Source organism: Lepidochelys olivacea (genome assembly GCF_965140295.1).
Source record: "Lepidochelys olivacea isolate rLepOli2 genome assembly, chromosome: 7".
In the NCBI taxonomy this organism is placed as follows: Eukaryota; Metazoa; Chordata; order Testudines; family Cheloniidae; genus Lepidochelys; species Lepidochelys olivacea.
This window is the reverse complement of record NC_140417.1, coordinates 48,613,754-48,639,890: the sequence shown is the minus strand read 5'-3', so window position 1 is coordinate 48,639,890 and position 26,137 is coordinate 48,613,754. Positions and strand designations below refer to the sequence as shown.

Sequence of the window (26,137 nt, the reverse complement as noted above, 5' to 3'; positions counted from 1 at the left end):
GGATCCAGGGCAGACACTGTACCCATCTGTGTCTGTACAGTCCCTCGCACCCAGTGCCCCAGAGCCAGCCATTGTAATAAAAAGGGTAGGGCCTGCTGGGGATTAGCGCCGTATTCTGGCACAGCGTTGTCCTTGCACCACCGGAGACCGAGGAAAAGTAGTCCCGAGTATAGGGGCTGGAGGAGGTGTAGGGAGACCGACCCACGTGTCGGCCCGTTACTTGGAGAGCTTGGGGTTGCCCTGGTGACACGTCCAGGACAACCAGTGCGGGTGGGTGCTGGGCTGGGCAGCCGTCTGCCCCTCCCCCAGCTGGTGCACTGTGCCGGGGTCCTTGCTGCAGTCTCGACGGCTGTCCCTCGGCCTCATGCCCTGCAGGAGAGCTGGGCTGGCCCTGACCCGCCTTGACCCGAATGCCCCCCAGATGCCCTGGCGTGGGCATCCAGTGAGTGAGGCTGGGCACTGTGGCCGCCCCATCCCAGGGGAAGATTCTCCCCTCCTTTCCCCAGGTTGGCACCTCCTTAGACGTAGGCCCCATGGTGGCAGTGACATCCTGGCCACGTGCTGTGTGGGCACTTTCCCGGGGATGCAGGGCCTTGGCATGCGCCCAGGTGCTGGATCCGCCCCCAACTGTCTGGCCTTGCCTCTCCAACAGCAACAACTCTACGTGGGCTCCCCGACGTCCCTCTCCCAGCTGCCCCTGCACCGCTGCGGGATCTATGGCAAGGGCTGTGCCGAGTGCTGCCTGGCCAGAGACCCCTACTGCGCCTGGAACGGCACCAGCTGCACCCGCTACATGCCCAACACCAAGAGGTAGGGCCCCTTCTACTCCAGCCACATGGGGCCCAGGGGCACCTCGCTCAGATCACTTCCTAGCTGCTCCTGGAAGCACTGAGCCATGGGGAGGATGTCATGGGACCGGAGAGGATGTCGGGGGACTGGGGAGAGGCATGCAGGGGGTACCGGCTGCATCAGAGCCCCCCCCCCACGCTGCAGGGCTTGGGGTAACATCTGGGGTAGGGTTGGCGCTGAGATGATCTTGTGCCAGCCTTATCCTGGGGCTAGGTGAAGCGGTAAGATCCAGCCCGGGGCAGGAGACCTCTGTTCAGTGCCACAGGCTCCCAGGGTGACTTTGGCCTCAGTTTCCCCATCTGTACAATGGGGAGAAGAGCCTTGCCCTGCTGCCCAGGGGTGTGTGAGGGGAGCGACATTAAACAGCGTGAGGCACCCAGATGCTAGGGTGATGGGGGGCCTGGTAGGGACCTTGGCGCTGCCAGCAGTCAGCATGCCAACAGACTGTTCAGGACAGCGACAGCCCCTCGTTAGGGACTGACAGGAGCGACGCCCTGGTCCCGTGTCGCAGAGCTGTGGGGCTCTGCACCCAGGGTCCAGCAGGGCGCCCGGTGTAGGGTGCTCCTGGCGGGTGCTGGGGGAAGGGGGCTTGCTCCCCAGGCACTAGGAGAGGCTGCCAGAGCCCTTGTGCTCCTCAGAAAATGTACGTCCGTCTCTCCGTCCCCTGCTGTGCCCACCCTGACCTCTCTCCCCGCTCCCCCCTACAGGCGTTTTCGACGACAGGACGTCCGGAACGGGGACCCCAACACGCTGTGCTCTGGAGGTCAGTGTGCCCACTCTCTGCCCCCAGGGTACCAACTCAGCCCTTAGCCCCCGTCTGCGTGCCCATCCTCCCAGAGAGAGAAGTGCCCAGGCAGGACCACTGCCACTCGCTCATGTGCCGCAGGATGTGGGGCTGGGCGCTTCCCCTGCTCACATGCCTGACATGAAGAGAAATGGGCACCGGTCATGAAGAGAAATGGGCACATGCCTGACATGAAGAGACAGGACCTCAGCACAGACGCCTGGGGGGTGCTAGTTTATGCCCACTGCGTGGCCCATGGCTCTGGTGTATGCCAGCCCCACTCTTCCTGTCCCATCCACCCTGGTGCATTCGCTTGTGCCTGCTCCATGCCACGTGGCCCAAAGGCTCGGGCACGTTTGTTTGTGCCAGCCCCATGGCCTGGCTGCCCCCGTGTTTTTCCCATGCTCACGCTCTCGGTGGCCTGTGCCCGGCAGATCCACACCGGAGCAGCGTGCCGGAGAAGAAGCTGTATGGGGTGGAGGGCAGCAGTGCCTTCCTGGAGTGCGTGCCCAAGTCCCTGCAGGCCCGGGTGCTGTGGACCTACCAGAAAGCCAGCAACACCCCGAGGAAGGAGGTACAGGGCCCCTCACCCCCAGGAGACAGGCTGCTCGGCCTGACCCACATGCTGCATTGATATGGGGGCATCAGGCTGGCTGTGCCCAGGCTGGTCAGAGCCAAGAGAGACAGGCTGGCACCTATCATACCCCAGGATCCTGGATCCCTGTGCCCTCCTGGCTGGGCTCCAGCTCCCCACTCCCATCCTCTGCCCCTTCCCACCCCACTCACTGCTGCATATGCATGATGCATGGCCACCCCCAGCCAGACCCCTCCCAGCTGCATAGACTCTCCGGCCCCACCACCTCACTCTTCCCTCCTGATCCCTCCCTGGCGTGAGGACACCCAGTCCAGCCTGGCCCTGCCCTGAGCAGGGGGGACCGGGAATAACTGCCCGGACCCATCCTTCCCCTGTGCCAGCTCAGAGTCAGCTCCAGCTCTGAACCACGCTCTCGGCACATGTCAGGCATCTCTTTGCCCTGATGCCCCCTCGGCCCATCCCTGCCCAGCAGCACTGGCGCAGCCCATGGCCCGCTAGCAGCGAGCCCTGCCCCCAAGCTACCCAGACCCTCCTGGGAGGCCAGGGTGGTGCGCTGAGGCACTGCACTTTGGCCCTGGCGCCGGCCCTGCTCCCCCGGCTCCAGCTCTGCCTTGTCTCCCCGGGCCCACAGGTGCAGCTGGATGAGCGGGTGCTGCAGACGGAGCGGGGCATTCTCCTCCGCAGCGTGGCACGCAAGGACACCGGGCTTTACCACTGCCAGGCCACGGAGCACGGCTTCACCCAGACCCTCCTGCGCCTCTCGCTGGAGGTGATTGGCGCCCGGGAGGAGGCACCTGCCGAGCCAGCCAGCAGCAAGCTGTGGTACCAGGATTTCCTGCAGCTGGTGGACCACCCCAACCTCAGCACCATGGACCAGGTCTGCCAGCAGCTGTGGGGCCGCATGAGCCACCAGCCCAAGAAGAAGCTGCCCCTGCCTTCCCCGCTGAGCATCCAGGCCAAGCCCCACAAGTGGAAGCATGTGGAGGAGACGCGAAAAGCCCGCAAGCGGCGCACACACGAGCTGCCCCGCGCCGAGAGGGGACCCCGCAGTGCTGCCGCCTGGTGACCTGCCGGACTCCTGCTAGGAGGCAGGGGAGGGTGGGGTGGGGAGGGGGGAGACCGGCGAGCCGAGCTGGCCATGGGTCCCCTCCATGTGTAGCTAGGTGGGGGCGGCCGCGCCCTTGAGACAACCTTCTCCCCTCTAGGCGTGGGGGAGCCCCCGGGGCCTGCCCCACAACCAGAGAGGGGGGCCCAGGCCTCAGACCATAGGCTTTGGGAGGCCAGTGCGACAGGAGCAGGGGCCATGCACCATCCAGACACTGAAGAGGCCTCCTGGATCCAGCCGTGCCTCAGCCTGGATTGTCCCCCGTGAGGCAGATCAATCCGCATGGGACTGTTTTTGTTCGATTGGCCCTCGGCCCCTGCCCAACGTCCTTTAACCCAGCCCCCTCCGGAGTCGGGAACCTCCCAGAGACAGCTCCCCACACACCCCTGTTTGGCGTGCGTTGGGGGGCAGGGAGGCCGGTACCTGGGTTCCCCCAGCTCCCCTGGGGACATGACCACTGTTGTATTTATTAACAGACTGTTACTGATGAATGTAAACCCGCCTCGGGCTACACCCCAGCCCCCAGTGGATGGAGGGGCACTGTTCTGGTCTTAGATACATGGACACGTGCCTGGCTGGTGGCTTTTGGGACGGGCGCATGTGGTCCCATGGTGCAGTGGGGGCGGGGGGGGAGTGCAGCAGGCAGATCAGAGCCCAAGCCTCTCCCCTCACTTGGGACACTCCCTGATTAGAAATAGGGGCAGGGTGCCCACCCAATGAGGCAGCATAGGAGAGATAACCATGTGGCCGGGAAGGCTCCAGCTTCCTGCAGGGTTGGGGGAAGTAGGGGAGAGTGGTGCGGAATGGGAGAGTCGCTGTGTGGCCAATGCCCCAAGTCTTTGGCCCGATCCCAAACCCAGGGAGAACTGATCCATGGCCCCTGGGGAAGCATGGGGCATGCTGGGCAGCCAGCTGGCCCTGAGGCCTGAACCACAGAGTGCTTCCCCATGGCCGCCATCCCAAAGCTGGCTCTGTGAGATGGGAATAACCGCAGGCCTTGTGGAAGTGGGATGTGGGTCCAGACCAGGCACTTTCAGCCCGGCTCTGGCAGTGTCCAGCGGCCATTTCTGGCTGCTGGCTGTTTGTGTGGCTGCGCTGAATGGGTGAGCCCATCGCAACTGGCCTCCCTTGTTGGGTGTCCCCACCGGAAGCCTGAGGCCTGTCTGGGGATGGAGAGCAGCTTTTGCCCAAGAGGGGGGTGGGTGAGGGAGCTGCCCTGGGTGGGTGGAGGCGGCTTTCCCAGCTGCTCCTGGCTAGGGACAAAGCATTTCAGCTCCAGGCTGCGTCCATGCAGCGCCTTTCGCCAGCTGGGTAGCGTAGCGGGCTTCAGGTGACCGGGGCTCCACCACTGCCCTGCCGGGGGACCTTGGGCAAGTCCCTTCACCTCTGTACCCACTCCTCCGCCCAGCCATGAGGCCAGGGGAACAGCCAGCGCATGGAGAGCAGTCACCGAAATGCTCCAGGTACAAGCTGCATGTTATGACATGAAGCCTGAGCCCTGGCTGACCATGCCCACACAGGATGGAGTGCATGGCTCAGTGGCCACAGCTGAAGGTCATCAAAACAGGGCTTCTCCCCCAAGGACCAAATTTCAGCCCAGATCTACAGAGGTATTTAGGCTCCTAACTCCTGTTGTAGTCAATGGAAGTTAGGCTCCTAAAGACCTTGAAGGACCTGGCCCTTGGGTGGGTATGTCAGTCGCGTAGCAGCTTCAAAACCTACCAGCCTGAGTCTCCTGCTTTTCCTCTCCCCTTTGGGGGTGACGGACTGACCCCTCTGTGGAGACACAGGTAAGCGAAGAGAAAAGCGCTGCTTACGCCTTCAGGAGCCGGCTTGTGTGGATGCGATCTCCACTGCGCCGATGGGAGAAAGGCGAGGCAGGAAAATAGGAGGTGGAAAGAGAAGGAAGGAGGTGGTCGCAGACCGGGCGGGCCAGTGCAGCCCTGGTGCTCTGAGCTCGGCTTGGGTGCAGGAGAAAAGGGGAGCATGGCACGGAACTGGACCCAGCCCAGCGGGACTGTATTATATTAACACAATAAAAGCAATTGATGAACGCTTGTGCTCCTGGTTTTCTGAAATGGGCTGAACCTGCCCTGGACAGCGCTTTGCCCCTGCTACAGGTGCCTGAGCCACAGAGCCAGGCTGAGGAGCCTTGGCTACCAGAGCTGTAGTTGGCCAGGATCGAAACTGGGGTCTCGAGAGTTAGGAAGCAGGTACCTTTGGTGGAAGCTCCTGGGCTCTAGCCTGCTCAGCTGCTCTCTGGGGGCTGGACCAGCAGGCAGGTGTGTAGTAGTGTATGTGCAGCAGGGGGTGCTATTGTAGTGTGCAGATTTGGCCCGAATGGCATCCCTGGCCCCGGGAGGCGTGGGGAAGCAGGGCAGGGGGCAGGAAGCGAAGGGACACCCCAGGAGCGATGGCTGGCTGGATCCTGAAGCCTGCTTGCTGCCCAGGCTCAGTGGATGTGGTACCCATGCGTGGTTGGTCCCAGTGGCTCTAGCAGGCCCCGCTTCGGCTGGCAATCCTCTCTAGATGTCTCCTCACAGGATAGGGTCATTGGAGTATGCGGTGTGACGGGTGCCTCTCCAGGGCTGGGATCGCACCAGGGGAAAGGAGGGGGTCACCAGCTCCTCTGCCCATCAGCCTGGAGGGCTTTGGGGAGGCTGGAGGCACCCCTCATAGCTGCCCCATCTCACCCATCACATCCCTGTGGGACTTCACACAGTACCCCTCACAGCTGCCCTGTCTCCCTCCAATGCCCCTCACAGCTACCCTGTCTCCCCCCCACACCCCTCAGAGCCACCCCATCTCCCCCCAATACACTTCATAGCTGCCCCGTCTCCCTCCCACATCCCTGTGGGGCTCCCACAGTACCCCTCACAGCTGCCCCATCTCTGGCCATTCCCCTCACAGCTGCTCTCTCTTGCTGTACCCCCACCTTCCCCCTACAGCCCCATCTCCTCCCCTTGCCCTAGTCCAGTGCAGGTCCCCTAGCAGCACCCTGTCCATTTAGCCCCTCACCCCGGCCTTTGCTGCCTGGCCCTACTCTGGCCTGGGCTATTACCCGCACAAAATTCTGTTACTTACACACTCAAGGGCACCCACCTTTACCCAGTTCCTAGGGCTCAAGGCATAACCCTTTTAATTTAGGCACCCCCACCCTTTCCCAGTTCATAGGGCTCCAGGTGAAAATCACCTAACTTTACCCCTCTGTGGGCTCTGGGCTCTACTCCTCCATGGGCTCTGGGCAAATAACCTTTCCCTGTGGAGTCAGGGCTTAATCTTTTGAGGGTTTACAGGGTCTTTTACCAGTGAAAGTGCCTTACGCAGTAATATACCACTTAACCTCTGTTTATTAACAATCACCAAAACCAGACTGCACACGCTACACATAAAGTGCTCACCACTCCCAATAAGACAGATGAACTTTTCTTGATGGCCAGTCAGGATCAGGTCCATCTGGGGAACTCCAGTTTCTGCACAGTGTCATTGGTAGAGTATTCAGAGTAACAGCCGTGTTAGTCTGTATTCGCAAAAAGAAAAGGAGGACTTGTGGCACCTTAGAGACTAACCAATTTATTTGAGCATAAGCTTTCGTGAGCTACAGCTCACTTCATCGGATGCATACTGTGGAAAGTGTAGAAGATCTTATTATATACACACAAAGCATGAAAAAATACCTCCTCCCACCCCACTCTCCTGCTGGTAATAACTTATCTAAAGTGATCACTTTAGATCAGTTTGTGGGTGGGGGTGGGGGTGAGAAAACCTGGATTTGTGCTGGAAATGGCCCAACTTGATTATCATACACATTGTAAGGAGAGTGATCACTTTAGATAAGCTATTACCAGCAGGAGAGTGGGGTGGGAGGAGGTATTTTTTCATGCTTTGTGTGTATATAATAAGATCTTCTACACTTTCCACAGTATGCATCCGATGAAGTGAGCTGTAGCTCACGAAAGCTTATACTCAAATAAATTGGTAGAGTATTGAGGTCTGGCAGCTCTGATCTTTGGGGCTGCGTCCTGGAGTTGGTTCCCAAAGAACTTCCTTTTGGACCCGTTTGTATCGTGAAATTTGAGTCCTGTTTAGCTGTACCTTAACCAATCATTTTACTGAAATCTATCTAACCAATCCTAACATATTGTAACAAAATTCTCTCGACAATTATATCCCACCACCTTAATTAATTTACACCTAGCAAAAATTAATTATGTCACAGACAGAAACAATTAAAGAACCAGACAGAGACCAGACAGGTTAACAATAGGGAAGTGGGGACCATAATGACAAAACAATAAAGAAATGAGGCTTTCACAAACACAACTATTGAGAAGTGATTTCTTGACAGACAGGATGCTATTAAAGTAAGTTTTCTTTAGCCATCTTAAGATCTGTTTCTTTATCTGGTGACAGTGGGTACCATTAGGATGGGGGTCTCCTCCTTAACAGCTCGATATCACATTGTTTTAATGTAGTTTAGCTGGAATGTGAGGATGTGATTTTCTGCTTCTCAGCTAATGGCTGCTGTTGGGCTGCTCTTTTAATCTGGCTGCAGATGAAGGCCTTGTCCTTACAGGGCGGGGTGCCTGCGTGGTGACCTCTGGGTGGAGGGCGGGGTGGTGACTCACAGGGCAGGGCACAGCCCCGGCACAGACCAGCCCAGGGCTGCACCTTGGGCTCTGTTCAGTTCCCCGTTTGCCCAGGCAGGGCTGTGCGGCCTCAGCTCCCTCCCAGCAGGACCTGGGCAGGATTTGGTCGCCTGCCCCCAGCTCACCTGGGGCATTGAGCGCTCTCCCCCTCCCCCACCCACCCCACCACTATCTGAGCCCTAGGATGCTCCCCGGCTACCTGGCTGTGAGACCTGGCAGCACCAAGGTCACCAGCTCCCAGGGATTAGAAGAGGGAGGAGCTGCCTGTGGCACTCACTGGCCAGTGCTGAGCTCTGTGGCTGGGAGGCAGCCCAGGCCCCCTGCCCTTCATAGAATATCAGGGTTGGAAGGGACCTCAGGAGGTCATCTAGTCCAACCCCCTGCTCAAAGCAGGACCTAATCCCCAACTAAATCATCCCAGCCAGAGCTTTGTCAAGCCTGACCTTAAAAACCTCTAAGGAAGGAGATTCCACCACCTCCCTAGGTAACGCATTCCAGTGCTTCACCACCCTCCTAGTGAAATAGTGTTTCCTGATATCCAACCTAAACCTCCCACACTGCAACTTGAGACCATTACTCCTTGTCCTGTCATCAACCACCACTGAAAACAGTCTAGAGCCATCCTCTTTGGAACCCCCTTTCAGGTAGTTGAAAGCAGCTATCAAATCCCGCCTCATTCTTCTCTTCTACAGACTAAATAATCCCAGTTCCCTCAGCCTCTCCTCATAAGTCATGTGTTCCAGTCCCCTAATCATTTGTGTTGCCCTCCGCTGGACTCTTCCCAATTTTTTCACATCCTTCTTGTAGTGTGGGGCCCAAAACTGGACACAGTACTCCAGATGAGGCCTCACTAATGCCGAATAGAGGGGAATGATCACATCCCTCGATCTGCTGGCAAAGCTCCTACTTATACAACCCAAAATGCTGTTAGTCTTCTTGGCAACAAGGGCACACTGCTGACTCATATCCAGCTTCTCATCCACTGTAACTCTTAGATCCTTTTCTGGAGCAGCCAGAGCTGTTGCATGCATGGGAGGGAACTGGGGGCAGGAGATACAAGGGTTGCGTCTCCTTTGCACTGTGGCCCTTTTCGGCCCCTCTGGCAGGACCAGGGGCTGTTATTGCTCACCCCCCACCAGGGCTCCCTGAGCTACCGGCACCTCCTAGCCCTGGGGCAAGCAGCTCGAACTGGCAGGGGGACAGGTCCCCATATGGCCCCAGAATGGAGGACAGTGCAATGGTGCTGTGAAGCCACCTCCCCTCAGTCCTGCGTGCAGGGACTCAGAAGATGGGCCTGGGGGACTGGGGCTGGAGCAGGAGTCTGAGCACGGGGTAGGAACCCAAGGGGCAAAGGGATGCCCAAGGGCCCGTTGCAGGGGCACCACCTGGGAGCAGCAACCAGCCTGGGCTCGTGCTGCCTGGCACCACCCAAGGCCTTACCATCCGTGATGGCTTCCCATGCACTGATCTCCACGTGTCTCCGTGCCAGGCCAGGGGCGATGCCAGTGCAGGTACGTCAGCCCTGAGCAGCACCCTGCACTGTGTGGGGGGATTGTGGGAGCTCCATCACTGGCCAGTCTTACACTCAGATCAGCTGGTTTTCCACAAGCTCTGCCCTGGACATCAGAGTGGGGCAGGGCTCTGGCCTGTGACAGGGGCTGGGGGTCAGACTAGCTGATAGCAATGGCTCCTTCTGGCCTTGCAGTCTTTGACTTGCCCCTCTAGGGCCCCCCAGGACATTGCGGGGGCGGGGAATCACCGAGGGGCAGGTGTGCCCCAATCTTCCCCTTCCCAACTCTTTGGCCCTTCACGCCCAATCAGCATCAGGCTTGTAAAGGCAGCCCCCTCCCCCCTCACGCGCTGGGGAGCTGAAAAGGGCCTCGGGCAGTGATGGCTGAGGCCTGGCTATTTCTGACCCACTCTACATGCACATGAAATCCCCCCGGTTTGGCTCGAGCTCCGTGTCGCCCGCTCTCCAGTGGGCAGCACTGCTGGGAGCTTTGTGCTGCTCCTTGCAGCTGGTGACATAATCTGCACTGCTCAGTGTCCACTTCCAGCCAAAGCAGGCCAGGCTGCTTCCTTGTCGCCTTGTCACTCCCCCGCACCGCCCCAGGCCAGGCAGGCATGGGAACTTCCCATGCAGGGAAGAGATGGAAACCGAATCTGATGCCCCTGCCCGACTGCCAAGGAGTGATCCCTGGCTTCCAGCAGCAGCCCACATGGCCCCTCCCTTGTCACCCAGCTGGGCCTTTGCAGTTTCGTTTCTCTAGCAAATGGAAAATGAAACTTAGCAGATCAAAACCAGGGAAATCCCTAGCTCCGCTGCTGCTAGTTAAGGTGGACTTAGGGAGCAGCTCGAAAGTGCTCGCCCGGGTGCTCCTCTACCCTGGATCCCACACTGGGGTGCCGCTACAGGTGCCCCCCCTCCCCCAAATCCCGCAGTTCTTCCTTCAGCCAGGCTTGAAAATGCCCCTCAGCCAGGGGGCGGGTAGTCGCTGTCCAGGGCAAGGAGGAACCTCACCACCACTTAACCAGCCCTTTCATAAAGGAAGGGGCCGGCCTGGCAGGCTTGCTGCTGGAGACGAAGCGCAGCGATGGGGAGGCTGCCGTGAGGTTGCAGGCAGCCAGCTCCAGGACCCCCGCTGCTGCTCTGGGGTGTCCAGACAGCAGGTGGCAGAGTGACATTAACAAGACTCTGGGCTGGGGGTTCACGTCCCCCCCACCGCCCTTCATTTGGATCTCATTGATTCCTAGATTCCAGGGCCAGAATGGACTCTGCCCTCCTGTCCAGCACAGGTCAGCAACCCTGCCCTAAACTAACCCTGAGTGCAGCTCTGCCAGCAAAGCATCAGGTCTTGCTCTAAAAATGGCCAGGGATGGAGGAGCCACCAGCCCCCTTGGTACGGTGTTCCAATGGTTAATTACACTCTCACTCTCCCAGTTTACAGAGAGTCCCTGTGTCCCAGCCTGGGAGCATGAAACTGACACTGATGAGATCAGTGTCATAGAATATCACAGGGTTGGAAGGGACCTCAGGAGGTCATCTAATCCAACCCCCTTCTCAAAGCAGGACCAATCCCCAATTTTTGCCCCAGATCCCTAAATGGCCACCTCAAGGATTGGAACTCACAACCTTGGATTTAGCAGGCCAATGCTCAAACCACTGAGCTGTCCCTCCCTCCCAGGTGGAGTGGGGGAGATAGATACTCAGGTTAGGGGCTGGCATGAAGGACAGCGCCCCCAAGCAGGGCCTAGGGGCAGCCCCCTCCCAGGAATCCCAGCAGCTGGGGATGGAGGAAGTACGTTGGGCTGCCTCTGGAACTGGGGATGAGGACCAGCCCCCAGGCTTCTCTCCAGGCCCATGACCAGCAGGTGTCTGGTGGACAGTTCGAGTCCTGTAGCCCAGGCCACCTTAACAAGCTCAGTCTGACGCCATCCACGGGGGAGGAGATCAGCAGGGTTGGGCTGTGCCCAGGATGCTTAAAAGCAGCAGCAGCAGAGGAAGGCAGGGACAGGGAGCAAAGCAGCAGAGATGGAGCTGTACCAGGTGCCCGCCGGCTCGCTGGATGCCTGGATCGCAGAACATCTCCAGCCCAGCGAGGAATTCCGGCTGCAGGTGAAAGACACTGTCCGGAGGATCTGTGATTTTCTGAAGGAGATGTGCTTTGACGACATCAAGGTGTTCAAGACGGTGAAGGTGAGTCTGTTCTGGACCAGCTGCCGGTGTAAAAGAGCATGTCCGGGCTCCTTTGGTGCAGGCGAAAGTCTGCGTGCCTACGCTGTGATCAGGGCAAGCCTAAACCACCAGCCAAGGGATGCCGAAGAGGGCTCCCACTTACCGCTGGCTGCAGGGGGCATTATCCAAAATCCGCCCTGGCTTCCCAGTTGCCGGTGGGGTCAGGTAGGAACATAGGAGTTGCATTGTCAGGTCAGAGCAGTTTTAGCCCAGTAACCTGTCTCTGACACTAACCGGCACCAGCTGCTTCAGAGGAAGGCACAAGAGCCCACTTCGTGGACAATTATAGAATTATTTGCCTATAGGGGAAGTTTCTTTCTGACTACAGGCTGTTAGTGGTCGGTTTATGCTCTGAAGCATGAGGGTTTGTCTCCCATGGACATTTCCCTTCCTGCTGAAAACAAGTAGGGATGTTCTAGTTATCCTTCCAATGTCTAATCCTGCGGAGAGGGCTGAGAAGCTCATGGCCTCTTTGAGCGAGTTCCACAGGTTAACTATATGCTGTGTCACAAAAAATACCTTTGAGCCATTTTAAATGTGTTGCCTTTTAATCTAGCATTATTAGACATCCAATTTTTCTTCTCTGAATCAATGGCTCTCAACCTTTCCCCTGTTGGGTCACGACCTTGTAATCAGCACTCCCTTTACCAAAAACAGGACAGGAAGTTTGCAAAACCTCTCCCCAGTCCCATTTATTATGTCCAGAAAAATTACACTAAAAGAGAGTTATTGAGATTGCAGCTCAAACATTAGGAAATGCCGGAGGGAAGGTGGCCTGTTTAACCTTAATTCGGCCCCATTGTGCATATGTATTACAATACAGGCTTTAATTACGTGATCACATATTATTTTTTCCATGGGACCCTGCCTCATTCAGTGCACAGGGTGGACTTGTTCTATGGGTGAATCAGGGCCAGGTAGTGAAGGAGACTGTTGTCTGTAGGACCCCTACAGACTTTGCAGCAGATGGAAAATGTGCAATGAATGGGGCAGGGGGTTGCAGAGAGAGAAAGGAAGGTCTCCTGGGTAAGACAGTTGAATGCTTCCCTGGAGAACTGGAGTCTATCCCTGCCTCTGCTACTGAGTTCCTGTGTCATGCTGGGCAAGTCACTTAACCCAAACTGTTCCCAAAGTGTGCATTCTTCATTTTTGGGGTGCCCAACTCAAGCCCTGGGCTCTGATTTGCAGAAGTGCTGAGTGCTCACAGCGGCGACTGAAGCCAACGGGAGCTGGGCTTTGTCCGTACAATGTTCTGTATAAATGCTATGTTATCTGTGGGGCTGGCCAAACTCTGACACATCTGTACTGCGCATGTGCAAAGGGAGATATTTCAAAGGTTCTTAGCTTGGTCAAAGTTGGGTGGATTTTGACGGGCATGGCAAAAGGCGTAAGGCAAAAGGCTTATCCCTGAGACGCAGGCCACCCTGCTGCCAAATTTCAAGTCTCTGCCCCATAGCGTACGTGGGGGGCGTTAGACCATCTTCGGTGATCAGAATGGGATGCGGGGGGAGGGCACCCCAGCAGTGTACACTACAATACTGGATTCAATATTTCCTATCCCATCCTAACACTTCTGGTATGTTTCTGACTGCCCAGCAGGGGCCGTTGTGCCTGAGGGGTGACCTGGCTGAGTGGGTGCAGGGGCATGGCCCCCATGCGGCTCAGCGCCCTGGGGTTGTTGAGAGGGCAGCACAGTGAGCAAATGCTTCTGTTCCGTGGCAGGGCGGCTCCGCGGGGAAGGGGACAGCCCTGAAGAACAATTCGGATGCAGATCTGGTCCTTTTCCTCAGCTGCTTCTGCAGCTACCGGGACCAGCTGGAGAACCGTGCGACTGTGCTTGACACCATCAGGCAGAAGCTGAACCGGTGCCAACAGACCATCGCCTTCAGCATTGACGTGGAGGTTTCCCAGCCGAAGGAGAAGGGCACCTGCCCGCGCTCGCTCTCCATCATCATCCAGTCAAAGAGGAGGCGGGAATCCATCGAGGTGGACGTGCTCCCAGCCTATGATGCCTTAGGTAGGGACTGTATCCCTGCCCCTCAGCTCGGCCTCCAGGGATCCAGCAGGTTTGGGGGTACCCACTCCCCTCAATGTCCCCAGGGCTTATCCTGACAGAGCTCATGGAAATGAAGGTGCAGCCTGTGTATGGGACACGGGAATAGCCCAAGGCCCATTGGGACAGGACTCCCCTCAGATCTGTGTGGTGACCCTCCCTCCCCTCTCTCCCACAGGGCAGGTGACTCCTGGCAGCAAACCTTCCCCCCAGGTCTACGAGGATCTCATTCGGACCAGAGCCAAGCCCGGTGAGTTCTGCACCTCCTTCACCGAGCTCCAGAGGGACTTTGTGAAGCGTCGCCCGGCCAAGCTCAAGAACCTGCTGCGGCTGGTCAAGCACTGGTACAAAGAGGTGAGGTGCCCTGCCCTGCCCCAGTCACTGATACCCCCCTTGCTCCTTCTCACCGGGCCACCAGCCCTGGGGGATACCATTGTATGTTAATGCAGGTTCAGATGGAGAGCTCTACCGGCAACCTCCCACACTTTAAAACCCCCTGGAATAAAGCTACTCACTGGAGCCCCTCCACCTGCCAGGGCTGCTCAAGTCTTTCCAGAAGATCACTTTGCTTCCCATTATTTTGCTCCCAGGAGATGGTGGTCATCTCAGCTTAGGCTGGTCTTTCCTAGCTCACTGCTCTCCTGGATGCTCTTGGGTTGGGCTCTGGCGGCTGGGTTCAATCATCCCGTCAAAGGGCCCCAGGTGTCGCTGGAGGCAGGCAGGACACTGGACTAGATGGATCTTGCCCCTGATCCAGTCTCGCAAGTTTGCTGAGTCCCTCTCTAGCAGTCCCAGAATATCTGTCCAGATCACTGGTCCCCAAACTGTAGGGTACACCCCACCAGGGGTACACAGAGGAACATTAACTGTGGACATGGCAGGGCCTGGGACAGCCTCCACAGAGGGCATGGAGGGAGCGCCACCCAGCCCCGCTCTGCCTCCAGCTCTGCCCCCAACCCCATGGCTATGCTCCTGGCCGCAGCACCAGCCACAGCTCCGGCCATGGCCTTGGCCCCCGGCTCCCAGTTCCCACATGCGTGCAGACAGATTACATTACAGTTAAGGGGGGCGCGACATGAAAAGTTTGGGGAGCACTGGTTTCGATGGCTTCGGTCACTTTCAGGCAAGCGCTCACAAGATCTTCTGATCATGAACTGGACCAGAGGTTAAAGAACAGAATCGTTGACCACATTGAACAGTCTGACTGGGAAACAGTTTCCATTAAAAATCATTCAAAAACAAAACAACAATTAATATAGCAATACAGATAGATATAAATTCCTCATTGGAACTAAATTCTGTAGCTTCATAACAAACACACACTCAAACATCCAGTCTCACATCTCTCGTCCTCTAATTGCAGGGCAAGCAATTGCACAAAGAGCAAATTTCAGATTATGATTTCACGACCTATTTGCTGCTCACTTGAGTGGAAATTACACTAGCCTGTCAAATGACACTTTACAGGGTCGGGGGAGAAGGATTTTCTTTATCCTAATAAACACCTGAAATGATTCAGTGCCTGATGCCACAGCCTGTGGGGACTTCACAACGGCAGTGGGAATAAAATGTGGAGCCTTCTGTTTCAGAAGCACGGACCTCTGCCACCTGAGCTAAAGGAGAATCCCCACCAGATGTTAGCAATATAGGGCCTTGACACACAACAGAGCAGGTCTGATTACATGCTCTCTCTCTCTCTAGCTAGTACATTACATCCTGGCTCCCATTCTCTGGCCACTGCTCAGTAGTTGAGTGTTGTGGTGAGCACAGGACATGGGCAGGGGAGAGGTAGCGGGAGGTCACCCACCTGACCATGCAGCAAGAGGGATTTGAGGGCCCTGTACCCCCACCCCATCCCGTGTCTCAGGCCGGCTTCCCCCCATCTCCTTAACAGCTTTCCAAGACGACGTCGGGCTTGCCCACCAAGTACGCCCTGGAGCTGCTGACCATCTATGCCTGGGAGAGCGGCACCAAGGGGGCGGAGAACTTCAGCACGGCCGAGGGGTTCCGCACGGTGATGGAGCTGCTGTGCCGGTACCAAGAGCTCTGCGTCTACTGGACCGAGTTCTACGATCTCCAGTCCTCCGTGATAGGGCCCCATGTCAAACGGCTGCTGCGGGAGCCGTGGTGAGACCCCTGCATCTGCTCCTCTCGTCTCTGCGCGGCTCGCTCACGTCCAGCTGCAGCTCGGCCTTCCTTCCTGCGTGGGAGGGAGGCTCTGTCCTACCCTGGGACACCCGAGCAGAGAACTGGCAGCTCTGCTCAGCATCTCTCAGCCCTGCCACCCCAGAGGCCCCTGCGGTTACACTCAGCACCAGCCAAGCAATACGGCCAGCCCAGCACGCGCTGCGCCACGTGTAGCCAGGTTGCCTCTGGGGGCGTTCGCCCAAGGGGAGCCCTGGCCCCATGGAGCTCACCGGCCAAACCCCATTAACTGAAGGGGGCAGGATTCCACCCAGCAGCACCCGTATGAGCAAGAAAGGGTTGGGGGCTCACAGCCTGGCACAGGTCTGTCCCCACTCCTCCACTGTTAGCCTGTGCCTCAGTTTCCCCCAGGGGCATGGTGGGGATGACGACACTGACAGGGTGAGGGCTCGCAAATGAGTGTGTGTGGTACCCAGCAACACCCCTGGGCTGGCATTAGAGTGCAATAGTACCACAGGGACTAGGGCAGCGGCTTCTCCAGCCCCTCAGCTGCCTGCACACTGGCTCTTCCAGGGTGGGTGACACCGACCATACTCACCCTCCACCATTGCCCCATCCCCAAGCCCCTGGGATTCCGGCTCCAGCCGGCCAAGCCTGAGACTCCCTCCTCCAGCTCCCCTCCGCACCCCAGGGCCCTGCCTGAGCCGGGACAGGCACCGTCAGCAGCAGGCAGCTGGGATGTGTCAGCAGCCTGGACGCAGAGCAGGGCCTGGCTCACGGGGGAGAGGGAGCGAGCTGGGGCAGACAGCAGAGCCACTGGCCACATGGGCAGGTGGCTCAGCCCAAGAGCCATCGACAGAGAGAATCCATTGTGTTCACAGCCCCGTGATCCTGGATCCAGCCGACCCGACGGGAACCTTGGGGCAGGGAAAGAGCTGGGACCTGCTGGCGAGAGAAGCCGCAATCTGCCGGGACCAGCTGTGCTGTAGGAACAGCCTCGGCCCCATCCGCTGCTGGGACGTGCAGGTACCGACGCCTCTCGGGGTCCCTTCCCACCCCCGCCTGTGATGAGCTCGTCACTGAGCCTCCGGAGCATGGAGTAGCCGGGTAGCTCCCCTCATGGCTCCTGCGTCTGCCCCACTCACCACAGCTGCCCCTGCTGGGAAAGGCTGGGGCTGGCCTAACTGGGAGCTCCCCGCAACAGCCAGTGCCCCCCTCCGCTCCCCACAGCACCCCCTGCTGGGAGAGGCTGGGCCTGGGGTAGCCAGGGCCTCCCCCCACAGCCAGCATTCCTGCCCCCTCCCCACAGCACCCCCTGCTGGGGAGGCTTTGGCTGGCGTAGCTGGGAGCTCCCGCACAGCCAGCACTTCTGCCCCCTCCGCACAACACCCCCTGCTGGGAGAGGCTGGGGCTGGAGTAGCTGGGAGATCCCCCTCCCCCCACAGCCAGCGCTTCTGCCCAGCTCCCTGCTACAGAATCTGATGGGCCCAGAGCTGTGGGAAACGATTGTGTTGAGATTCCACTCCCCAGCAGAGGTTCCTCTGCCGCGTGCCATTAGACGTTCCCCGCTGCCCCACCTGGGCTGTCCGACCCCCACCCATTCCCGTCTCCTTGTCTCTCTTCCAGCCAGCCAGACCCATGCAGGTGACGGTGAAGCAGCTCTCAGGGGTCAGCCTGGACCTGGGGCTGAGCCCCTACACGACCATCTGGGAGATTAAGGAGGAGCTCGAGCGTGCCTGGGACATCTCTCCCTACACGCAGCGCCTGACCCTGCAGGAGCCTGGCCTGGGAAACCAGCTGCTGCTGGACGATCAGACCCTGGCATCACACGGCATCTTCTACGACACCACGGTTCTGATGCTCATGACCGAGCCCCAGTGGATGGAGATCTTCGTGAAGGACCATAACAGCAGAACCCTGCTCTATGGTGTCCGTGCCAGTGACACCGTCCTGGGCCTGAAGAAGAAGATCGAGGATCGCACGGGTGTCTCCGCCAGCCAACAGCGCCTGACGTTCAACAGCAAAGAGCTGCAGGACGACTGCACGCTCGCCCATTACAGGATCCGGAGCAAGAGCACCATCTACCTGCTTCTGCGCCTCAGGGGTGGGTAAGATGCTCACTGGGTCACCGGGACCTGCACCTTCATGGGCAGGCGTCTGCTGTGTCCCCGGCCAAGAGAGCAGCACAGCGGGCTATGTTTCCCAAGAGCCTTTGCATGATAATTCAGGGCTTTGCTAATGTGCCCCTGTCACCTTAGCAGTGAAATATAATATCTCACTAAAAGGTGACAGAGGGCCAGAAAGAGTGAATTAACTCACAGACTGACCTGACCCATGGCCGAACTCTAAAGACTTGTTAGGAAGATATGTGAATCAATAGAGCTTTGAAATGCAAGCCTGCCTTGTTAGAAGGGTAGCTGTTTGCTCAGGTCTTGTGATGGAAGCAAACAAGTCTTGTCTATTGCTGTAGCTTTGATTCAAAGATCAAAAAAGGGATTTTAACATTTATGATGACACTTGAGTGAAATAGTATTATTGTCTGTATGTCTCTTTGAAGGTTGTGATAAACTGTATATGAACCATTTAATGGATAAATTACACTATGCTAATTGCCAGGATGGTTGGGAGACAGAAGATTAAGCTTATTCTCTCAGGCCAAGAGGCTGGTGGAAAATGTATAAAAACCCTGGGACACCATCCTGTTTTAACTCAGATCTGCTTTGGGCTTCAAGAAGGGGATACCCTGAGCCATAAGGATTGGGATCCCCAGTCACTGACTGGAGTCACCCCAAATATGGACATTGGACTATACCTAAAAGGACTTTTGGACACTACAAACTCATCTCTGATATGTTTCTGAACCTCAAGAATTGAATTCACGTCTGTATGCATATTGATCTTTTAACCAACACACACTCTCTTTTCTTTTTAAATAAAGTTTAGTTTAGTTAACAAGAATTGACTGTAGCGTGTATTCTGGGTAAGATCTAAGTTATAACTGGACATGGGTATGTGGCTGATCCTTTGGGGTTGGAAGAACCTTTTCTTTTTTTTGATGAGATAAGATTTTCAGTAATCATCATCATATCTGACCTGTGTGTCTGGACAAAGGCCTGAGGCTGGACACTTTAAGGGAACTGCATTGTCTGGACTTCTGAGTAACCAGTGAGGTAATACAGAAGCTGCTTTGTGCTGGCTTGGTAAATCTAAGAATTGGAATATCCACCAGCTTTTTGGGGTTTGTTTGCTTTTCACCTCAGCTGGCTCCCACGGGCACCATCGTTACACCCCCACGTTCCAGAATCGGCACCACGTCCTTCTGTAGCGCAGGCTGTCCCCACACCTCCCGCTGCAGCTCCTGGGAGCTGTTTCCCCCCTGCTCCGCAACCCTTTCGCGATGTACTGCCCCCAGTGCAGAGCTGCGTGCTGGGCGCCCACCAGACATTGTTCATTAGTCCCGTTGTTGTAGTCCCCTTCCTCCTCCCTGTCCCAACTCCACTGCTGTGTGTCACCATCTCTGTTGTGTCATGCCAAATTCCAACCGACGTTTGCCACTTGGAATCTGAAATAATAAGCTTCTGCTAATCCCGCCTCCTGGGTGTTGTGTCCATGGGATATGGGTCCCGCCTGCCCTATGAATACAGCCGGGCGTCTAGGATTCAGAGATTCTTTCACTGAGATCATTCGGTCTGACCTCCTGTGCCACACGGGCCTGAGACCTGCCCCACAATAATTCCTGCAGCAGATCCAGCAGCAGTTCTGTGACCGGGTCGTGGCCCCCTCATCCGACCCAGCTACAGCAAACTCGGCTGAGTTGTCTCCCCCAGCAGCTTTGTTCAATGCACACAACCCCGCCGGCTGCATCAGGCCCCCCCACATATGCTATAATACATATTTTGCTTACTGTATTTTTCACTCCATGCATCTGATGAAGTGGGTTTTAGCCCGCAAAAGCTTATGCCCAAATAAATTTGTTAGTCTCTAAGCTGCCACAAGGACTCCTCCTTGTGAGTGACTCTCAATCAGCATTTGCATTGCAAACCAATTGCTGAGAACCCAGGAGAATAGGGTTAGGTCATTTTTGCTGCATTCCCTGAAAACAATTTATTCCTGGACTTGTTTGGGAACAAACAGAGCCTGGATTTTTTCTTTCTTTCTAATAACAAGAAGTGCTCTGCGTTAGATGCGCTGAAATACTGAGAGCACCTTCTAGATATCACCGGCTCATTGGCTAATGACAGACAAGAGAAAGCTCGGCTAGAGGTCATATCTGTTGGATAATGTGGTATATTTGGGTGTTTTGTTAACTGCTTTTGATTTACAAAGGGAGGAATAAGGGGAACAGAGAGAGATCAGGCTGCGAAAGAGAGAATTAAACAGAAGCAAGGAGTGTGATGGATTCTTTTTCACTGGCAATTTTTAAAACAAGAGTGGATATTTTTCTAAAGGATCTGCTCTAGTTCAAAGGAGAATGAATTCAGGGAAGTTTTCTGGCAGGAGGTCTGTCATAAATATAAAGGGAAGGGTAAACCCCTTTAAAATCCCTCCTGGCCAGGGAAAAGCTCCTCTCTCCTGTAAAGGGTTAAGAAGCTAAAGGTAACCTCACTGGCACCTGACCAAAATGACCAATGAGGAGACAAGATACTTTCAAAAGCTGGGAGGAGGGAGAGAAACAAAGGGTCTGTGTGTCTGTCTATATTCTGTCTTTGCCTGGGATAGACCAGGAATGGAGTCTTAGAACTTTTAGTAAGTAATCTAGCTAGGTACGTGTTAGATTATGATTTCTTTAAATGGCTGAGAAAAGAACTGTGCTGAATATAATAACTATTTCTGTCTGTGTATCTTTTTTGTAACTTAAGGTTTTGCCTAGAGGGGTTCTCTATGTTTTGAATCTAATTACCCTGTAAGGTATCTACCATCCTGATTTTACAGGAGGGATTTCTTTATTTCTATTTACTTCTATTTTTATTAAAAGTCTTCTTGTAAGAAAACTGAATGCTTTTTCATTGTTTTCAGATCCAAGGGTTTGGGTCTGTGGTCACTTATGCAAATTGGTGAGGCTTTTTATCCAACATTTCCCAGGAAAGGGGGGGTGCAAGTGTTGGATCTTAAGAACAATCCTCCCAACACTTGCACCCCTCCCAAGCAAATTGGGGCATGTCCTTTCCCTTTGGTTCTTGAGTCTAGCAACCCAAAAATCACCCAAAGTCCCAAGACCCAAAAATCCCTGTCCTTGGTCAGGGCAGCCCCAGAGTTCAAAAGTTTATCTGCAGAGTTTTACCTCCCAATCTGGGAGGAGATTGGAGGGGGGTTAAGGGGCACCTTACGTGGTCCAAAGCTGCTGGCCCCACCTCTCCATGTGGCTCCGCTCTGCCAGCCGCCCCATGAGCTGCTCTAGCCATCCAACAAACTGCTCTGCTTCACCAGCTGCTCTGCTCTGCTCGCCGTCCCGCAAACTGCAATGCTCTGTCAGCCGCCCCGCAAACTGCTCCACCATATATCTTCAAAAAAAGAAAAGGAGTACTTGTGGCACCTTAGAGACTAACCAATTTATTTGAGCATGAGCTTTTGTGAGCTATAGCTCACTGCATTGGATGCATAAAGTGGAAAATGCAGTGAGGATGTCTTATACACACAGACCATGAAAAAATGGGTGTTTATCACTTCAAAAGGTTTTCCCTCCCCTCACCCCACTCTCCTGCTGGTAATAGCTTATCTAAAGTGATCACCCTCCTTACAATGTGTATGACAATTTGTGCCATTTCCAGCACAAATCCAGGGTTTAACAAGAACGTCTGAGGAACGGGGGGGGGGAACAAGGGGAAATAGGTTACCTTGTATAATGACTTAACCACTCCCAGTCTCTATTCAAGCCTAAGTTAATTATACCCAATTTGCAAATGAATTCCAATTCAGCAGTCTCTCGCTGGAGTCTGGTTTTGAAGTTTTTCTATTGTAATATCGCAACTTTCATGTCTGTAATCATGTGACCAGAGAGATTGAAGTGTTCTCCAACTGGTTTATGAATGTTATAATTCTTGACATCTGATTTGTGTCCATTTATTCTTTTACGTAGAGACTGTCCAGTTTGACCAATGTACATGGCAGAGGGGCATTGCTTGCACATTATGGCATATATCACATTGGTAGATGTGCAGGTGAACGAGCCTCTGATAGTGTGGCTGATGTTATTAGGCCCTGTGATGGTGTCCCCTGAATAGATATGTGAACACAGTTGGCTTCAAAACCAGACTCCAGTGAGAGACTGCTGAATTGGAATTCATTTGCAAATTGGATACAATTAACTTAGGCTTGAATAGAGACTGGGAGTGGTTAAGTCATTATGCATGGTAACCTATTTTCCCCTTGTTTTTTGCCCCCCCGCCCCGGTTTCTCAGACGTTCTTGTTAAACCCTGGATTTGTGCTGGAAATGGCCCACCTTGATTATTATACACATTGTAAGGAGAGTGATCACTTTAGATAAACTATTACCAGCAGGAGAGTGGGGTGGGGGGAGAGAAAACTTTTTGAAGTGATAAACACTCATTTTTTCATGGTCTGTGTGTATAAAACATCCTCACTGCATTTTCCACTTTATGCATCCAATGAAGTGAGCTGTAGCTCATGAAAGCTTATGCTCAAATAAATTGGTTAGTCTCTAAGGTGCCACAAGTACTCCTTTTCTTTTTGCGAATACAGACTAACACGGCTGCTACTCTGAAACATATATCTTCAGGCTCCCCCACTACTTAACACAACTGTTAGGCGGCTTATTCCTTCACCCACTTACTTCCCTGGTCCTTCTCGCATGAACAGAGAGCAACAATACCCGAAGTCCAAACGTGCAAACAATTCAATGTTTATTGGGGTGAACTTCCAGCAAGCATGATTCCAGTTTCCTTCCTTAGTGTCCCCCTTCCCAGCTCTGACACCACAGAGCCTTACACCTGTGTCCCTGTTCCCATTCCTGCCCTTAGCCAAACATGATTCCAATTTCCTTACCCCCATTCCCTGTTCCCATTTCCCCCTTTAGCAAAACATGATTCTAATTTCCCCACCCACATTCCCTGTTCTCATTTTCCCCACACACACACCCACTCACTTCCTGATTATATAGTAAAACTTGAGTTCTGCTTAACTATACCTTAACCAATCATTCTACTGAAATTTAACTAATCAATCCTAACATATTGTAATATGATTAGCTAACCAGTTATATCCCACCACCTTAATTAGTTTACACCCAGCAAAATTAATTATACAGCAGACAGAAACAATCACAGAACCAGACAGAGACCATGCCAATAAACAATAGCAAAGTGGGAACTATAATGACAAAACAATACAGAAGTGAGGATTTCACAACTACATCTGTAAAGACATAAGAGTTTCCCAGCTGTGTCTATTGATAAGTGAGTTCTTACCAGGCAGAAAACTATCAACCTCAATTTCCTTTTACATCTTCTAGGCACTTCCCTTTCTCTGGAGGGGATAGGCATTATCAGGACAGGGTTGTATTCCTAACAGCCCAATAGCATCTTCTTTCAATGTGACTAGTTTGGAATGTGAGGATGTGACCGTTCGCTTCCCAGCTTATGGCTGCCTCTGCTGCTTAGCCAAAGAACCTAAGCACAGGGCCTCAGACTGTCACAGTAAGAGAAGGACCTTACACTGGCAGACAGTGATTTTGATTCTTTCTTTTATACCTCAATAACTAGCCAAGTGATAAGAATACACCTAAATTCTTAGAGTACAGGCCTTTACATCTATATCCTAACAACAACACTCAGTGATTTCAGCTCTTAGTAAAATTAGCTCTTTTGTGATTTCAACTTGTAGTAGGGGAGCCTTAGTACTGGTGCACCATTGGCCCAAAGTGAATCCAGCTCAACAGCCTGTAATCAGACTCCTAATGAAATCAAAATTAGCTCTGATATTCCACAACGGAGAGAGAAGGCAATACAGTTAGCATGTAGGACCCATACCACCACATATTACTATCTAACCCCAACCTCTCTCAATTCAAAGAGTTTTGGAACCCGTGTTCCTTGTCTAGTGAGTGCTACTTAGTTGATGGCAAGTCCCTCCATCATAACAAAAGGCCAAGTACAGTTCCACTGTCCTTGATTCCCATAATCAGGGTAATAACATTTTATTCTTCCAATAACAGAGACACTGGGGATCCCACAGCAGCCAAAGTGACCATTTGGCCAGCTATGGCCTCATTCTAGGCGGGGTGAGTGTGCCTATGCAAATGAGATCAGCCCCTGAAGTTCTTTTCCACAACTTGCCACACCTCACCACCAGATGTCAGGGTGGAGCTCATCCTGACTCTGCTAACATGAATAAATCTTTAGATTTTAGATTCTAAAGGACTGGCAACAGCGTGATTTGTGGGTAGGATCTGATTTGTATATTGACCTGGGTCTGGGGCTTGGTCCTTTGGGACTGGGAGAACCGTTTTTCTTTTACTGGGGTATTGCTTTTTATAACCATTTGTCCCCATAATGAGTGGCACTGGTGATGATACTGGGAAACTGGAGTATCTAAGGGAATTGCTTGTGTGACTTGTGGTCAGCCAGTGGGGTAAAACCGAACTCTTCTCTGTTTGGCTGGTTTGGTTTGCCTTGGTGTGTGTAGAAACCCCAGCCTTGGGCGGTAACTGCCCTGCTTTAAGCAATTTGTCCTGAATTGGCACTCTCAGTTGGGTCCCACCAAGGGCAGCACTGTTACAGATGGGAAGCTGGAGTTACCCCACAACTTGGGGCTAGCGGGGCGTAGCTAGTTCCTGCGTGCCCATGACCGGCACAGCCTGACCAAGACAGCAGTTCTTTGGGACTCACAGCGGGGGAGCAGTGAGGGGGCTGGCAGGTGTGTTTGCTGCAGGGGGGGACATCCCTAGGTTGTCTCAGTCCTGCAGGTACCTGGGGGAGGGGGCCAGCACAGGGACCCACTCTGTGGAGTCCAATTTCTTCAGCTGCTGGCAGTTCTTCCATAATGAATCCAAATCAGCCAGGCCGAGTCAGTGCCACCTGGGGTCAGGGCCAGATTAACACAGGGACTTTAGGGGCTGCAGCCCAGGGCCTCAGCCTAAGGGGGACTCCGCAGGCCCATTGGCCGGATGTGGCCCGCTGCTTCTTTTCATCCAGCTGGACACCAGCCCCAGAGCCTCGGCGCCACCCCCATGCTGCAGGGCTGGAATCGTGAGCGCCAGCTTGCCAGTGTGCCCCTAGGCAAGGGGCATTCAGGGAATCTGCACGCTGCCCCCAGCCCCCGTGCCAGCTCCACAGCTCCCACTGGGTGGGAACCGCAGCCAATGGGAGCTGCTGGAGCAGCACCTGTGGACATGGGCAGCGTGCACCGCACAGACAGGCCTGCCTGGCCCTTCCGCCAAGGAGCTGGGCATGCCAGTCACCTCGGGGAGCAGAGCGGCGTGGACCCAGGGCTGGCAGGGATCCTGCCTTAGCCCTACTGACCAGGAGCTGCCAGAGGTAGCCACCTCCAGGCCTGAGCCTGCACCCCCTACCCCATCCCAGAGCCTTCTCCTTCACCCAAACTCCCTCCCAGACCCCGCACCTCCACCTGCACCCAAACCCCTGACCCAGCCCTGAGCCCCCTCCTGCACCCAAACTCCCACCCAGAGCCTGCACCCCAACCTCCAAGCCCATCCCTGGCCCCATCTGGGGCTCCACCCCAATCCCCTGCCCCAGCCCTGAGCCCACTCCCGCACTCCAAACCCCCAGGAGCCCCACAAAATTTAATTGCCCCAGACCCACAGGAGAATTAATTCAGCCCTCCCTGGAATGCTGGGGCAGGGCTTGGGGATGCACATTTCGATGTTAGCCAGCCCCCCAGATCTGTCCCACAAAGATCAGAGCACTTTCTTTGCTGCTGTCCCAGCTCTTCCCAGGCCGGACCCCCGGCCCACGCAGCCCCAGCCATGGGCATCTGCACTTGACTTCGCATCTCCCCAAGGGCTGCCACGTGAAACGCGCCCCAGGAGGGCCGCCCGTAGCGGAAGGGTTAACACAGCTCCGGCCGGCGCGCGGCGTCTGCGGGGACTTGTAGTCCGTGCCCCAGGCAGCGGTTGCCCCAGGCGCGGAGCATCATGGGCCTCGTAGTCCCGGGCGCCTGTCACAAAGCGCGAGGGCCGTGGCGACTCCACCCCTCGCGGACTGCGCCTCCCAGGGGGCAGCGCGGCGGCGGCGGGCGGGCCCTGC

The 26,137-nt window shown here is 55.1% G+C and overlaps 2 protein-coding genes across 5 annotated transcripts in view; both read left to right on the top strand.

The window, feature by feature from the left end:
- SEMA3B (semaphorin 3B) overlaps positions 1–5,386 on the top strand; it is a 46,041-nt gene extending 40,655 nt beyond the window's left edge. For all 4 annotated transcript variants that reach the window (XM_084633742.1, XM_084633739.1, XM_084633741.1 and 1 more), the window contains 4 exons: positions 653–810; positions 1,557–1,612; positions 2,068–2,207; positions 2,860–5,386. In XM_084633742.1, coding sequence (XP_084489868.1) covers positions 653–810; positions 1,557–1,612; positions 2,068–2,207; positions 2,860–3,294 — 789 coding nt within the window. In that variant the 3' untranslated portion in view covers positions 3,295–5,386. The remainder of the gene's footprint in view (positions 1–652; positions 811–1,556; positions 1,613–2,067; positions 2,208–2,859) is intronic.
- A 6,106-nt stretch (positions 5,387–11,492) lies between these two features.
- Positions 11,493–18,854, top strand: LOC311524452 (2'-5'-oligoadenylate synthase 1-like). The gene is made up of 6 exons (XM_084635569.1): positions 11,493–11,679; positions 13,441–13,735; positions 13,950–14,125; positions 15,666–15,898; positions 16,798–16,942; positions 17,543–18,854. Exons 1-6 carry the CDS (start codon positions 11,515–11,517, stop codon positions 18,026–18,028), a joined length of 1,500 nt encoding a protein of 499 aa, XP_084491695.1. The 5' UTR covers positions 11,493–11,514; the 3' UTR covers positions 18,029–18,854.
- Positions 18,855–26,137: the final 7,283 nt, after the last annotated feature.

Bases quoted from the DNA above. Each gene is read 5' to 3' on its own strand.
- LOC311524452 (XM_084635569.1), top strand. From the start codon at position 11,515: ATGGAGCTGTACCAGGTGCCCGCCGGCTCGCTGGATGCCTGGATCGCA. The intron at 14,126-15,665 runs GTGAGGTGCCCT...TCTCCTTAACAG, and splicing joins TCAAGCACTGGTACAAAGAG to CTTTCCAAGACGACGTCGGG. The intron at 16,943-17,542 runs GTACCGACGCCT...TCTCTCTTCCAG, and splicing joins TCCGCTGCTGGGACGTGCAG to CCAGCCAGACCCATGCAGGT.